This window comes from Varroa destructor, unplaced genomic scaffold (assembly GCF_002443255.2).
Source record: "Varroa destructor unplaced genomic scaffold, Vdes_3.0 BEIS01000001.1, whole genome shotgun sequence".
NCBI classification, from domain to species: domain Eukaryota; kingdom Metazoa; phylum Arthropoda; class Arachnida; order Mesostigmata; family Varroidae; genus Varroa; species Varroa destructor.
Genome location: NW_019211454.1, coordinates 58,793,431 through 58,809,510, shown reverse-complemented (window position 1 = coordinate 58,809,510; position 16,080 = coordinate 58,793,431). Strand labels below are relative to the sequence as shown.

The 16,080-nt window shown below is 38.5% G+C and overlaps 2 protein-coding genes across 7 annotated transcripts; one reads left to right on the top strand and one right to left on the bottom strand.

The window, feature by feature from the left end:
• Window positions 1-81: 81 nt before the first annotated feature.
• Window positions 82-4,857, bottom strand: LOC147758875 (uncharacterized). 3 transcript variants are annotated; one of them, XM_086981027.1, is made up of 4 exons: window positions 4,532-4,857; window positions 1,712-1,801; window positions 1,489-1,595; window positions 82-856 (listed from the first exon to the last, which is right to left on the bottom strand). In XM_086981027.1, exons 1-4 carry the CDS (start codon window positions 4,563-4,565, stop codon window positions 773-775), a joined length of 315 nt encoding a protein of 104 aa, XP_086837153.1. In that variant the 5' UTR covers window positions 4,566-4,857; the 3' UTR covers window positions 82-772. The 3 variants fall into 3 exon arrangements, with proteins under 3 accessions (XP_086837153.1, XP_086837156.1, XP_086837160.1); XM_086981030.1 differs by having other exon boundaries at window positions 1,493-1,595; XM_086981034.1 differs by lacking the exon at window positions 1,489-1,595.
• A 151-nt stretch (window positions 4,858-5,008) lies between these two features.
• LOC111253563 (nuclear pore complex protein Nup93-like) lies at window positions 5,009-12,548 on the top strand. Of its 4 annotated transcripts, none has more exons than XM_022813176.2 (13): window positions 5,009-5,131; window positions 5,709-5,788; window positions 6,607-6,745; window positions 6,878-7,044; window positions 7,787-7,911; window positions 8,282-8,817; window positions 9,024-10,051; window positions 10,461-10,531; window positions 10,758-10,938; window positions 11,132-11,240; window positions 11,373-11,440; window positions 11,899-12,013; window positions 12,212-12,548. In XM_022813176.2, exons 3-12 carry the CDS (start codon window positions 6,619-6,621, stop codon window positions 11,962-11,964), a joined length of 2,478 nt encoding a protein of 825 aa, XP_022668911.1. In that variant the 5' UTR covers window positions 5,009-5,131; window positions 5,709-5,788; window positions 6,607-6,618; the 3' UTR covers window positions 11,965-12,013; window positions 12,212-12,548. The 4 variants fall into 4 exon arrangements, 3 of the variants coding, with proteins under 3 accessions (XP_022668911.1, XP_022668891.1, XP_022668920.1); XM_022813156.2 differs by having other exon boundaries at window positions 12,207-12,548; XM_022813185.2 differs by lacking the exon at window positions 5,709-5,788 and having other exon boundaries at window positions 5,014-5,131; window positions 12,207-12,548.
• The last annotated feature ends 3,532 nt before the right edge of the window (window positions 12,549-16,080 follow it).

Sequence of the window (16,080 nt, the reverse complement as noted above, 5' to 3'; positions counted from 1 at the left end):
GGTATAAGAACGGTGACTAAGCAAATACGAAATGTGGCCTTATACGAATGACAAAACTAAATGGGGCGCTGGCTAGCATGCTCATATAAGTACGCCTACTCAAATATTAGCATAAATTAATTTAAAATAGCAAGTAGTTGCATATCTCCAATGGTAAGCCCAGTTAGAATGAATCTATGCGAATGCTTTTTTCTGACCGCAAGGGCAAGTACTGAAGAATCCAGAAAACGCTTCAGAAAGATCGAAAGAATTTCTGAGTACCATCTGAAGCATAACCTTGTTTACTGATTGGCATGATTCCAGAATCTTAGTGTATATATCTAATGCAGGCATCTGAGTGTAATTTACTATCAAGCTGTATGGAGTTGGATATGTATTTAGAACCTTTAATTAACAAGTGTATACCACATCATAAATCTCCTCTTCTATGTCCATTGATTCCGAAACGCTACAAGATAGGTGTTGCACTTACCCCGTTTTCTCTAATGTAATCAGATTGTTAAATTATCTTTAGGCTAAAGCGAGCGTGCTATGACTTGTCGTTGCGTAAAACTTCAAATCGTAAATCTACGAGTAATTTTGCGCACTATTCCTGAACCACGCGTTCGATAATAATATAAATGGTGGATGAACATACTTCTGCTGTTTGTGGGTGGAAAACTTAGACAAGTTATTTGGTAAAAGAGCGAGACGTAGACTGCTCATGATATATACTAACGGAAGACTAACTTCAGCAGTATATTGTAGGTCCATAGTATCTATGTTCCGATTTTCACGTCCGGTATCGACGTTTGGCATTCGACCAGACGGCTGATTTCCAGCACGCAACGAGGTATTTCCTTAACCGGATGCGAACCTGAACAAGAACGTGTCTCAAAGATTAGCACCAAGCTATCACGGGAATAGTTGATATTCTGATATGGTATCGTGATCCTACAGTTGAATTTTATTTCGCAAATATTCTTAAACTGAATTTAACTATTCTCTTCCTTGATGCCGGAATTTGAAAATCCTGCTCTGGCCCAAAATACGACACAAAGGATACAAAGCCAGTAATTTCTATAAATGCCTTACGCAGTACCATTATACTGTACTGAAATTAATCGGGATGCGATGACAGCAATCAAAAGATGTGAGAGGGCTATACGAGAGGCCCCCATTTTGTCATCTGTGCATTGAAGCGAAGTAACCTACAATTTAATTGGAAAAGACCGATAACGTTCGTATACAAATTAGACTGTAACGGCAGAAATACGCTAAAAACCGATCGAACATAAGCAGCAAATAAGAAAGTAAGTCAGATTTCTAAACTAACTACTATGTGAGACATATACAAGCACCAAGGAAGGTCTGTTGCTATTCTAAATCGACTGTCCAGTAAATAGATCCCAGCTTGTTCCAGAGTTCGCCACCACCTCAACCATTCCCCGGAACTTTGGATTTTCCGTATTTCAGGTTTAACTTGCGTGTTTGAATCCGGACAATAACTTGCAAAATTTTTGCGTAGAACTTCCTCGGAAGAAAATCTGTATCTGCATGCACAACGAACACTATGGCTCTGGATTCAGACATTAGATTGTTGAAGCGTTTAGAGCCTGGAAAAGAGTGTGCCTTCTGTAAGTGAAAAAATGCTGGCGTTATACATGTGTTATATGCAAACAATATCGGAAGGGCACGTGAAGATTGCGTGGCTGCAAAGCCGAATACGTACTTAACAGCTTCCGTAATAGTGAAGTCCGAAAATTCCAGAGCTGGAAGCTACGGGGAACTCCACGACGAGGGTCGACCAAAGACCGAGAATCTAAAAAAGTGTCGGGATAAATTAGCATTTTGGGAAAGATCGCTAACACAAACGTACAACTACAGATGTTGCTATGGCCTGGTTCTACGAAAGGTAGGTGATTGATATGCTGCCGCAACAAACAGAGACAGAGGTTGTCTGAGTTAGCTATATAACGTGAAACGGTCTCAGAGGATGTCACAAAATATCTATACTCATTGTGCAGTCTGCACTAAGCAGAAAGAAGCGAAACTTGAAACTATAGATAATATAATACGTATTCTCAAGAAAACTGGGCGACTTCAAAAATGATAATTTGAAATTTGTTACATTGCTTTGTTACAGTGATTTTATTCCGCTATGATGAAACATTTGAAAAAGACATTTCCGGCTTCACAGAAATTCTATTTAGATCGTATGCATCAAAATAAAATAATTTGACTTTTATATTTCTAGTCCAAACTGAATACGATTTTCTATAGTGCATTCTGTTCAGGCTAACGTAATAGAAACCCACTTTTGTTTCTACTGGTTGCTATACAGAATGCTCAAAAGGGTAATGTATTTGTAAGAGATCTACACAAAGTTCAATTTTTACTATAATTGTTTGTAGAATTTCTTTTTAATTGCCTTCCATTTACATTAATTTAGTGGCGCGCATTTAATAACAAAAGTATCTATTAAAATTACTATATACTAAGGAAAAGCTAACTTTTGCTGCTTTAATCGAAGTTTATCATCCCAAACTTCAACGATTATTGCAGTAGGTTTGTAAACTTGCATCTTCAAACCTGGTGCTAAAGATCAAAATCTAATTGCCAGCTGAAAGTCAGTAATTGTTTTTGAAATACAATAGTTGAGCCTTATGTGAGTTGGCCACAGCGCACGTACGCATAATTGGCGTGAATATAATTACAGTTTGTAGTCATTATTTATTTTAACTTTGTTTACACTTGGATAATTGCCCATAACAAGAACAGTGGTACTGAGGACTTTCTACTTCTTTCAAGACGAAAGAAATCAAAGTTGTGTCCAAAGAGGATGAAATTATACTTCCACTTACTTTGCTGTGCGATATTTGCAACTGAATCTGAAATTCTATCCATTTGAAATTTTACCCACGAAGGTAAAGAGATCGTATATTGTCACCCCATGGCAAATCGAAACTCCGTGGCGAAAGCCGAACGTTCAGTCGTTAGCAAGAATTCGAAAGGCTGCTGTTAATTTAATAGATTTTAGTTAGTATTGCTATGATAAGATACATCCATAATCGATATATCTTTGACGTAGTAACAACAACTAACAAGCTAATTTACTCTTCTACACGTGCGCTTTAGTCTAGAACTCCAGATATACAGCTATACACTTCGTCATATAGGATGAACAAAGAACTTAGCCCTAGTTAAGGTGGAAATCATGTAAAATCTTGTGTTTCGGATTTTATCATCTTAAATGAATGAGGCGGTAAAATTACGTTCCGATAAAATTAGAATTAAAGCATTGTTTCAAAAATCGCCTCCATCTAATGGAAAATATGTACGAAGTTTGGGAGTGCGTACTATATCTACTAATCATAACGCAAAAATTTGGGGGCAGACAGTGTGTCATGCATTGAAAGCATGTCTCTATGGTAATTATATCTAAACAGATAAAGCAAGATTTCAGCTGAAAAGGAGGGACGAAGTGCTTACTAGTTAGACAATCTTACTAGTCTGCCTATCAAACCTTCTACGTTATTCTTTTTTTCATATCTTTTTTCTGACCCTACAAATTAATATTGTCCGCTATAAAAAAAGTGCAAGTTACACCGACGTGCACCTCTACAGAATACTGTGGAATTTTAGATACTACGACATGTTTTAGTTCAGAGGATATTTTCACATTTTTTAATCCTGTGACAATAAGTTATTATGTTCTGTATCTCCTGTCATTGCTGACGACATCCTGCCATCCGTTAGCTAATTTATTTATTCCTTCTCGCAAGAAATTTGCAGGTTGGTTGCAATTCATCCAGAGAATTTATCCAGCAAGATTCTGAGACCCCTCCACTATCAAATCTGCCCTTCCTAATTTTATTTATTAGTAGACAAAATGATCGGAATCCGTCAGCGCAAAATCTAGAGAGTATGAAAGATGTAATGGAACGTCCCATTCGAAATCCAAAAAGGCAGATATGATGATGGTTGCCATGTGTGGTTTCGCGTTGTCATGGAGCAGCTTGAGCTGACCTTATCGGGCAGCTTGATTGATTCGATGCAACTGGGCTAATCAAATATGCCGAAACAATTCCCAATAAAACAGATCCTTGCAGTTCGACCAAAACGTAGAACACAATTTTTTTGAACGAATATTTGCTTGGATCCTAGCTTTGGTTTCTTTTTTGAAGCCGCCTTTACCGATCCCTGATACATGTTGACGTACAGACACGACTGCTCATTACCCCTGTCTAAAATCGGTCATTGAAGCCACGTGCCGCGCCCTTAACCAACAAAAAACCATCTGGAGCATTTGCCACTATGAGATACTCGCCGAAAATTAGATAGTAAATGCAGCCCATTATCTCCGAATTCGTCAAAAAAACTTATAGACCCTTGGCGCGACAACCGAAAACGCGTAGTACGATTATTTAATAATAACGCCAAACTTCATCGCTGTGTCTCAATTACTTCTTAGACTGAGCATGAGAATATCCAGTGCCGGTTTCAATTCGCCTATTCTCCTTATCTAAGTGCGTGTGATTACTAGGCTTACCATGCTTTAGAAAGGACAACTGACGGGCGACCATGTCCTACTATCGATTTACCTCTAAAATTGCTCCATGAATAGAGGAATTGCACGTGGAACCGCAAATTTTAGGTATATAGTTGCCAGAATGCCCGATAGCTTCCCCCAAGATAGGCTAGTAGGTAATGCATTTGCTATCAAAGATTAGGAACATGTTGTCGTATAGGTTCGAATCGAGCTGTAAACACATTTCGTTTTGTACTGAAAGCCAGCCGTGTGATCGAATGGTCTACGGCGGTGTCGGGCGTGAAACTCCTGAGTGCCGCGACGTATATTTGAAACACATATTAAAAATCACCCAAGCCCTACTAGTTCGAAAGTTACAGTCCGACAGATTTGCTTGCGACAAGCCAAGGCGTATTAGAAGGGAGAAACCTTACAATCTTTCACCCTTTCTGTCGCTAGGGGTCTGGTCGCCCGTATGTGAACATATTTTGATTTGCCCACCAATTCATCCATCGAGTCAACTGTTATTTCGAACGATCCTTGTGCTTTACCGCCAAAATTTTCTAGAATAATTTTCCTAGTTTTCTCTTTTTAGCGTGTTATCTGTGTGTACATCCAACTGTAAGTATCCTGTAAACTTTATCATTAGATCCGTTAGTGATTCGGCTATATTTGATTGTTGTATGTCTTAGATATACGAAATAAAGTATGTGACGTTCTCGAACAATGTGCTTCTGTCTATTTATATTGGCATCGTTGATAATTTGTAATGAACTGTCCTTGATAAGTTATTACCTTTAATTTGTATCCTATTTTATCTCAGAAAATAATGATGTATAATAGTAACAAAAATCGAGAACGTTTAGGTATTAACCTGTCGGATAAAGAATGATAGTAGAAGTCGGCGAAGTTTCATTCAAAGCGAAAAGATTAGATTACGAATCATCTTGACTACTAGCGATGCTTCTTTGATTTTTCTTACATCAGCTTTTTAGTCCGCTGATTGAAAAGAAGCACACTGGCATAAGTTGGTTACTTACTGAGAAATACCATGTCGAAAGGTGACAATCGGGCTTACGAAATTTAGACACTCAAAAAATTAATTGATGCTCGTTTACAGAAAACTTCCTCAAATTAACCAACTGTCAATATTGCGAGTAGGTATCGACGTTTTCTTACATCATTTATTTAATTTAAGGAAGGAAACGCCTCTGACTTTGACCTATGATCTCGGCTACCAACAGTTTCGAAGTCTGTTGCAGATGATGATTTCATTTTGTAAGTGATTTTAACGCAAGAAAACTCATTATGAGCTTATTCAGTGGACAATGTTTTCTGTAAGATTCGGCTAGGTAAAAAAAATAATATGAATTCGCTTTGCTAAAGCGCTAATCATCGATACTTTTAAAGCGCTATGTAGATGCCATAAAGGATATTTTTAAAATTTAGCGTCTCAACCCTGATGGTTTTCTATTGTTCAATGAAGCCGCCGTGGAAGTCTTATCTGTTTGCTCTGGAATGTTACGATAGCTGTTCGCAACATATAAAATTGTTAATAGCATTCATTAACAGGCCTACGTGATCCTGTAATAGAGAAAAGGTCTATACTATGAGCTTAATGGTTCATAATTATTAAAATCGAGAAATCGTCGTACTAAATAAACCTGAAGCCTATGTTCGGTTTAAACTGAAAAATTATTTGTGTCAATGTTCCATTAATAAATAACATGTTCTAAAGTCTATTCAATGGACGGCAAATGGCGAACATAACAAATCTAATAACAGATGAATAATTATATACATGGTGGCACAGAAGTAAATGGTAAATTGATACATATTACGATAAAAGACACAATTGGTGTTCAAAAAAATAGAAGCGATTGGAGTTTTCTGGTTATCCGGCCCAATACATCGAACAAGATAAATTCACATTTTTTGACCGTTACATAATTCATTGGTAGATAATAACACTTTTTGAAAAAAATATCCTGTAAGCTACAAATGACTAGATAGAACGCCTATCATTGTCTACCGCTTCCATTTTTTCTCTCTTCTGAAGCGAATAACCTAAAGTCTGACGTTTCTCATTTTGTTAGGCGACCAGAAGGATGGACACCTCACATATTTCATCTTTGGCAAGTCTGCTTCAAGACTCGGAGAAGCTCGCTGCAGATATCAATGGCGGTCAAGAGCTCCCACGCGTTGTACGCAGTATCACGCAAATGGTTACAGATGGTAAGAAATAGTATTACGATGTATACACAAAACAGTTGAAAATAATATGTTCCTTTTACTAGCCACGTTCGAGAGGCAAAGTTTCTTAAAAATGAACTCGTATAATACGATTGCTTGTTTTTCCTTCATTAGGTGACCAACTCTGGAGTCGAGTATCTGAAGGCGCTGCTAGCCGTGAACAAGCCGATGTGCAAGCCGCCATTCTTCTGGGTTCGCAAGGTTTCAATTTACCTAATCTATCTCATCATATCGACCAACTGACAGCTGCTCAAACTTTCGCGCCAATTCAAAGTATTCAGGTAAGGAATTGTTGTCATTCAGGAGCACGATTTAAGAAGGGGACTGCCGATAAACCATTTACACATAGGCTGTAATGACGGCAGATCGGCAGATGTACTTCCTGTGATATTTCTTATTTTAATTAAATTTAATTCGGGAAAAACCCCAACTCATTACTAATTTACGCGTTAGTTATCAATGGTACACTAGAAAACAGTTGTCTTACCTAAATGCAATTCAATTCGGTCATAAGTTCGCTCAAAGGTTTTAACGCTTCAAGATTTGTATTGTATAACTGTATCAATGCAACGGTAAGTTGGAACGAAGAAAGACAGCTGAAGGTCAATTACAAAACAGTATGATTTGATAGTGATTTTTATCCAGACGGATATAATGACTCAAAGGCGAATATTTGTTGCAAAGTAAAACGCAGCTAGAGTAAATTATAAGATCAAAAAAACTGTCGTTAGAAATGTTGATAGTAAAGTTATCAAGATCATTATCGCCATTTCTTAATAGTTAACTCTCCGATTTCTCACATACTCCCATCACCATAACAAAATATTCAGACGTTTTTTTGGTATATTATACTTCGTCGTAGAAAATGGGCTGCTCTACTTAAGCGTATGGGAGGTATCATTAGAATCATGTACGCAGCGTAGCAGTGTACGCGACAAAATGAGCAAGTAGCGCAGAAAGTCACAGCCTGAAAATGAATAGGATACAAGGTATTATTAATTAACTCGGTTTGGTTATTTTCAGGCGACTGACATTGACGGCTTTTTACGTAATGAGCGCCAGAATGCTCTAACGTCAGCTATCCTAGAACACTCGAAGAATACAAATGATGATCTCGCAAGCTTTGTTGTTTCTGCTGAACAAGAAAGGTTTGTAAATTTGGACCATCACATACAAAAAAAAACCACGCAAACCTTGCCACGCGAATTGTGTAGTTTATAGGTCACTCAATAAATAAAAAAAATAAGGCTTTTATTTCATATCAGACGTCTACCCAGTCATATAGGTAGTGCCAATTACTACTTCTTACTGTTGTGTCTGAGTTTTTTTCACATAAAAAAAGGTTAAAGAGACAGGAGCATATTTTAAGCCCGTATACATATTGCTTATGATGGGCATATTTTACTTGCCTTTTTGATTACTGATATAACTGCACTGCCAAAACGACAATGTATACCTGTATTCTACATTTTTTTATTATGTCATTGTTTTATACTCGCCCACCGTCAATTTCTGCAGGTGGGAAGATCAGAAGCGAAAGGTTCTATCGTCAATCGAGTTCAGTGCGGACACCACGAGCGATATGAGGTTCCAGTCATTCAACGACTCGCTTAACATGACCAACACCATGTCCTTTTCTCGCGGCCGTGATCTGATCGTGAGTTCGACCGGTGCTCCAATACGAGCCCGCCTTTCTCCAGAAGAGCTGAAGTATGCTCGAGCACTTTCTGAGCACAATGCTGCCTACCTGTGTGGCGCACTTCTAGGCGAATCGCAAACGCTCGTCGACAAGATGGCACAGGTCGCCGAACAGCTTGAGCTAAAGGACGTAGCTTTGCTCTGGCAGGTACTACAAGCAATACAATGTAAAAATATTGATCAAGGAAATGACCGGTTGTCCTTGATGCACGAAGCAAAACGATTCCTTGAAAAAAAGCATTTAAAAGATCTTCGTGCTACCGTCTATGGCAACTTAAATAAGGCAGCCCTCGGCGGCGTACCCGGAACTGCCCAACTGATCAGAGCGTATCTGAATGTGAGGCCAGTACCCCGAAGTGAGTGTACCTGATTAAATATGATACAAAATATCACTTAGATTTGACTTTACGTGATTGGATCTAAGTGGCAATCGTAAAAATAAAGTGAAATTCTATATGGAATTTTACTTAACAGAAAACTAAAGAGTTGATTCGAATTTCATTACATAGTATATATACTTACACAACTCACTGAATTGTGCTTTACCTGCAATGATTTTCAGTGTTTTCGGATGAACCTGTGATTAATGATCATCCTGTCTGGGCGGTTTTGTATCATGCACTCCGTTGTGGGGACTTAGCTTGTGCTCGTGAAGTTGCGCAGCAAGCAGGCATGGCAGACCTTGCCGGCAAATTCCAAGAGTGTCAACGTAACCCTCACCAGCGCTTGGGTGACGCTAGTGCAGCTGAGCTACGAATTAAATATATGCGCGATTTTGGCTTGAATCTGTGCACAGGTAACCCGCACCAGCGGGTCGTATTGGCGGTATTGGCAGGCTGTGATGTGGATAGTGACCACGGCCCAGTCGGCATGGCCAGCATCGAGGATTATCTTTGGATAATGATGTGCAAGGCGCTTGCGGCTCCTATTTCACACAGTCAGGACGTGCTTCCATTGGCGAAGCTACAATCGCGTATCACAGACGATTACGGGGAGACTCATTTTGATGCAGCTCAGCGACCGTTACAATTTGCCTATGTGCTGTTACTTACAGCGCAGTTTGAAGTAGCCATTGAGTTTCTCTATCGGACGGACGTTCACAAGTGTCATGCGGTTCACATGGCAATCGCGTTGAATCAGCTTGGCCTGCTACGTAATACGGCACAGACGATCGATCCCGTCCTTGTCAAGGAGGGTAGCAATTGCCAGTTGAACTTGCCTCGTCTTATTACCTCGTACACTCGTCGCTTTGAAATGTCCGAGCCGGAGCTTGCTCTTGAGTATTACTATGCCCTAAAAGAAAAGTATGAACCGCTTTGGTTGCAGTGTGTCATTGAACTGGCCTTGGAAACGAAAGCGTTTACGAAAATACTTGGACAACGAAATGCTGATGGGGGAACCGTGCAGGGTGCATTGGACAAATTCGTCTGTACGGGATCCACTGGCAGTCAGGAACGTAACCGAGTGGCAACGGCTGTTGCGGAAGCCGCCGAATCTCGTGGACTCAATGAAGAAGCTGTGGCACTTTATGAATTGGCCAATGAAAAGCAGAAATGTGTCGACCTACTTACCAAAGTTCTATCCCTACAGGTAGATGCATCGCAGTGATGCTGGTAATTTGTAGCAATAGGACGTTCTTACGTATCCTTTGTTTTTTTTTTTATAGTATTTCAGTGTTTAGTTCTTACTCGGATTATATCCAACAGATATTTCTCATATGTGCGTTATTACAATTATGCAATATTCACTTTAATTTGTTTTTGGTTGTAGCCTTTTTTCGCAGATACCAGTAACATCATGTTTAATTAACTCTCGAGTACTTGGAGCACTCGGAGTTTAAAAGCCACAAGACACTATAGATTTGTGTTTAAAACGTATATTTATGCGATTTATTACAATATAGACATGTATTGTCGCATTCTCGTTCTGGTTTACTACTTTTTCACGAAAATTATTTCAATCGAGTATGTTCTCTATCGTTAATGTTGTCCGCTTCCAGGTAACACAAGCAGGGCCAGAAGGTAGTAAACGGGCTAAGCTTCAGAAGATTGCACAGCAGGTTCTCGACCGGTAAGGCTGGTCAGATATTTGAAAAAGACCTTGCATTAGCAATGAATACGTTGGGTTTCCCAGTAAGTGTGTCCCAGGGAAGTCGTCGAAATGCGGATCTAGTTTTTTTAATCTGTACTAATCTTGCGCAGCTGTAACCACAAAGTACAAATACTGGTTTGGAATTGCCGGGTCACAAGAACATCTCAGCAATGCGGTTCTAGCTAACTAGGTGTTCTTTCAACAGTCACAACTCGCCCGCTCTCAGTCTTCTCATGGACCTGATAACATTTTTCGACCTCTACCACGCATCGAAGAATGAAGAGGCTCTTGAACTGGTGGGAAGACTGCGGCTTGTCCCGCTGCAATTGTCCGACGTCGACGTAATGGTCACCACATTTTGTGGTCTCAGCGAACAAATTCGCAGGGTAAGCATCATTAATTTTGTGTGTACCTAAACAGAGCTCTTTAAATATCTTTAGATAAAGATATTTCTCAAGAAATAAGCAAGTGTGCCCTATGGCTTGTAATACGAGTTCTCATATCACCCGTAAGCCAGAGTTCTTTACGTGCAAAAGCATTTATATATATATATATAAATCAATGCTTTGTCGTCATTAGGTGATTCCGGATATTTTGCTGGCGCTGATGACAATTTTGGGCGAACAGTACAAGGCTATCAAGCGGCCGTCGCATCGAACCTCGCTCAGCTTACTTCCTTTGCTTGGAGGTATATTTTTTAAAATGCTTTTTCACTTCGAGTAGTTAATAATAGAGATGAATATTTATCCTTATAAAGTGCAAAGTACATGTAAAAACAATGGTACGTAATAAGTATAACTACTAATTTTTGCGGCTTTAGGTGGAAACCAGGCTAAGCTCGAGCTCATTAAAAAGCAGGCGAATGCGATCATCAAATATGCTGGAATGGTAAATAACTGACTTTCATGCACACACGCATTCAGTTTGTTTTAATTTTAAAAGAAAAATTTAATGTGCTATTTGGGTACGTTTTAGCGTATAAATAATTAAAAGGTGGTAATTAGCTTCTATTCCATAAATCAGCCGTACTTAGTGCGAGAAAGTAGAATATATACTCGGCTTCCTTGGGCCTCATATTTTTTCAACGTTTATTTTTACCTTAAGTTCATTCTTTCAATACGCTTCATGTGTTTTTTCACCTCTAAAACTTTATTATACATCCGTGTTAGAATCAGTAATCGCTAGAAGCTGTGATAGAAATTTCTATTTACTCCGAGCGAATTATTTGCCCAACTAATCCCGTTATTTAGTTTCTTTTTGGTGATATTTAAGAGCATAGCTGGTATAAAAATGAGTTTGTAGGTTTTGACTTATTGTTGCCATATTTTATCCTGGTATATTTTTAGGTTCCTTATCGACTGCCGTCGAACGTGAACGCTCGGCTGGTACAAATGGAGGCAAACATGGCTTAAAGCCGCCGTGAACTCAAGTAAACCGAAGGCTCGACATGAACGCACAGAAGTACTAATCGCTGTTCTCGCTATTATAGAAAAATTTTTATACTAAATCATTTACACTTAACGACGAAATTGCGCATCGATAACACTAGTACTAAACAATCTTGTTCAATTAGTTTAGAACAGATCAGACAGTGAAGCAAAATGATCGTCTCGGTAAATTGGAATGATGTGTCCAAATTACTGTTTTATGTTAGTGCAGATCGTGTGGGCTGTGTAATCCTGCCTGAAAGCAAGGAGTCACAAGGAAGGATTAAAGATTCAAAGAGACGTCCGGCATGGAGGGTGTAGGCAGACTATCTATCAATTCGACGCAAAATCATCGTGTTTGTTTGTATATTATTGGTAACACGTCATCTAAAATAGAATGTATGCGCATAAGCAGTGATACGATTGTTCCATGATACTAATTTTTAGGTGTACTAAACATGCTGTAAAGCTATGTGAAAATATTCGCGTAATGAATGAACACAGATATAAAAGGCTAGAATTACAAAATAGTGACACTACCATTTGAATAAATGTACCAAATCTTATAATGGTCAGATGTTTTTTTCACTAGTTAGGAGTAACGCCTTTACGTACAAATAAGCTTTGGTTTACTTTTTAATAGCGTAGCGAACGTTAGTTGATCTTTGTATTTGTGTAAGAGAAAATTAAAAGCTATTCAAACATTTGGATAAAGTTAGCTCGATGCATCTGTATTTTGGGTTGTCGAAAAAATATTTTTAAGCCAAAATTAAAAGCAAATATTTTTTTCGCAAAATAATGGTACTTTACTACACATACGTCATTTTGATTCGATAATATTTAGGGATTACCAAAAAACGGTAATCCCTAAATATTATCGGTATGCAGCTTCTATGGCTTTCAGGTAAAAAAGTAAAATTCTAAAGTGATTTTTGCATCCCTCCATGAAAGATAAATTAACACCATTAGGAGAGTTTTGCACAGACCGAAATATACGAAAGTCTGGGGGTAGAACATCTAGTCTATATGGCGAATGATGTTTTCATTATTTTTGGCGGTTGGCTAAGGATATATGCGATGTGGCATTGCCGTCATGGAAGATCACGCCTATCCTGTTCACTAATTCCGGTCGATTTTTAAATGTTTTGTAATTCTCTTAATTGCTGACAGCAGAGGTTCAAATAAATCGTTTTGCCAGGCGACAACAACTAGTAGTGCATGATTTCTTTCCAATTCCACCAAATAGCGTCACCTTCTTTGGTGTTTGTTTGGGATTTGTCACAGATTATTGAGCAGGTTTTATATTTTGTTTTGTTTGCATACTGCCGTATGTGATCCACTTTTTATTACCCCCGATCAACAGCTTCGGATCTTGGCATTTTCGTCTTAAAAAAAGCTCGATTTCGTTATACTCCCACAGAGTTTCACAGATAAGAATCCTGAGTAGTTCTTTTGCGTCATCATCAATTGTATGTCACTCAAACATCGAGCTTTTTTCCCTTTTTTCAAGTGGTTTGAAATTGTCTGATGGCGGATATTTAATTCTTTGGCGGCATGGTGCTGCTCAGGTGTCGGTCTTAATAAAGTTTAACAATAAGTTTTAACTCTAACATTTTTAGCACATCTACTACTGCCGAATTTCATTTTCGAATCACACTAGCGTCGACCCAGTACCGACCATACATCATCTAAGATTATCCTATCTTTGAAGCCATCTAGCTAGAAAATGGTCTTTGCTTTTTCGACAATTCATAATCACTTCGTGAAAATAGTCACGATTGTTCTCCAATACAAAGAAGAACCTCGGAGTGTTTGAGTGAAAACGTAATATTTATTATAATTTGTTTTAGTTCCCTTTTACGTGTTACGTTTAGGAAAGATATATCTTGTCATATGCCTTAACTTACGGTTACTAGGCTACTCCCGAGGCCTCTGTCGGAGCGCTCTAAATAATGCGCATTCTAACTCGAGGTTATACACATATGTATTTTTGCAGAAACGTCACTCTCAATACTGACAGCCGACAACACGCGATAAGTCATTTCAAGTTTGTTAAAGAGATCCGTATGCTTTTCATGCTGGTATAGTAAGAAATCTGAGAATTATACCTCTAATTACAAATTGACAAACCATCTAAGGTGAGGTCTAACACGATGGAGTGCATCGTATCTCAAGCATGTATATAATACCGCAAGAAAAATTAACTTAATGATGGAATATCTCTAGATACGTATCTACAAGGAACTGACTGGTTCGGATGCAAAGGAAGCTATTTTTTAGTGAATCATATAACCACCAGGCACAATACTACGCAACAGATGACTTGACACAAACCCCAGTTTATGTTTACTTTTGGAGGTGCTTCTCTAAAGATCTACACAGTTGTAAAGAAATCATAATAATTTGATAACTAATAATGCAACTAGAAGTAGATTCATTATGCAAAAGAATAATGATAAATAGTGTAAATAATACAGAATTTCGATTCTGTATCCAAACATAGTCATCGCATCGTTTTACTTTTTTATGGCTATCGAAAAAGTATTGCGGTGTAATTGGTGCTAGAACCAGATTTCCATATTTAATACCGACAATCAAATCAATCTAAACCGACTGCTAATAACATTAGAGCCAGGTAAAATCATGTCCAATCATGTTTTACCACTTTGTTAAACAGTACAGTAACCGCTATATACTCTGAGAATTAGGATTATGTATATATATTTGCCTGTTAATATTATATACGATACGTGAACCTGTTATGAGTTATTATCTGCTCTTTTTTATGTAGTGTACAACATAGCTTTAAGAATTTATTTCTTTCTTTCAAATATCCTTTCACATACGCGATAATAATCTGTTCTCTTGTTCATGTTTCGACTAGGCATATAACCTTGACTTTATTTAAATCAAATGTCGCATCACACATACAATCACATAATGGATCTAACTTTCTTACCCATTATAAGTTTAGCGCAATTCACGTGGAATTCGGGCCTCATATAGCGTTCGCCATCAGGGTAAATGGATGGCATCATCTCTTTTTTTTGGTGTTTGTATTGTATTGTTCCCGAATTCTCATTAAGCTGAGCTTCATTAGAGCTTATTGTTGTGATAGCAGGCATCTTCTATTATAATACACCTCTCGCCTATCCTTGGCTATGCAGCGAGCTTCTTTGTTGTTTTATTCTAGGAAAGGGGTCAACGAAAGCCAACTAGAACAAAAGGAGGACGTTGGCGAAAACCAACAAAGTATGTGGAACCAATAGGATACTGTTTGATGGTAAGTAGAAGGGTAACAGGGGATGAAAAGGTCGGACAGACATGCCGCCCGGTGAATAATGCAAGTCAGAAGGATTACAAGTGACACTGTTTATCGGACACACAGAAGACACACACACTAGATCAGCAGCAGAAATACAACAGGTTAACGAAAAAGGCTTCGGTGAGAGCGAAGCAACGAGCAGCAGTCGGGTGCCTTTTCCTTGACCCCACCGGAGGGTCGACTGCGGAGCAAAGGCCAGATAATCGGTAAGGGAGGAATGAAACGGATTATAGACTTAACGAGATCGCAGAAGCTACTTTTTCTCCAAGGACGAACAATATCAAGGACACATAGGAGGATACACCAAAGATACATAGAGGAGAAAAAAGTATAATAGGGAACAAGAGGCATCCTTAAGGATGTCGCATAACTAATATACCGTAACGAACCCTTGAAGACAGCATACGGTGCAGATATGCGTATATTTTGTTATGGATCAGGTTTCTGTCAAATTTATTGTTTCTATTTTTATTGCCATCCTAGAGTTGTGGTCCACGAATGCAGAACTTCAAGTTCTAAATTTAAACTCAGGCTTTCTGTCATCTAGTACGAAAAGACAATCAAAGTATAGAACAAGAGTATATACAGATAGCTGCAACATATTATACCAGTTCTTGCTCCATACCGACAACTGAAATCAGAAAGTTGGAAAATAAAACGTACTTCAACAAATCACAACTGAGGAAGGTAGGATTGAAAAAAATCTTCAAAGCTTTGGTAGTAATGCATGCAATAATGATCAGCGTTAATTCGGACCCACCGAAGGCACCGATCTC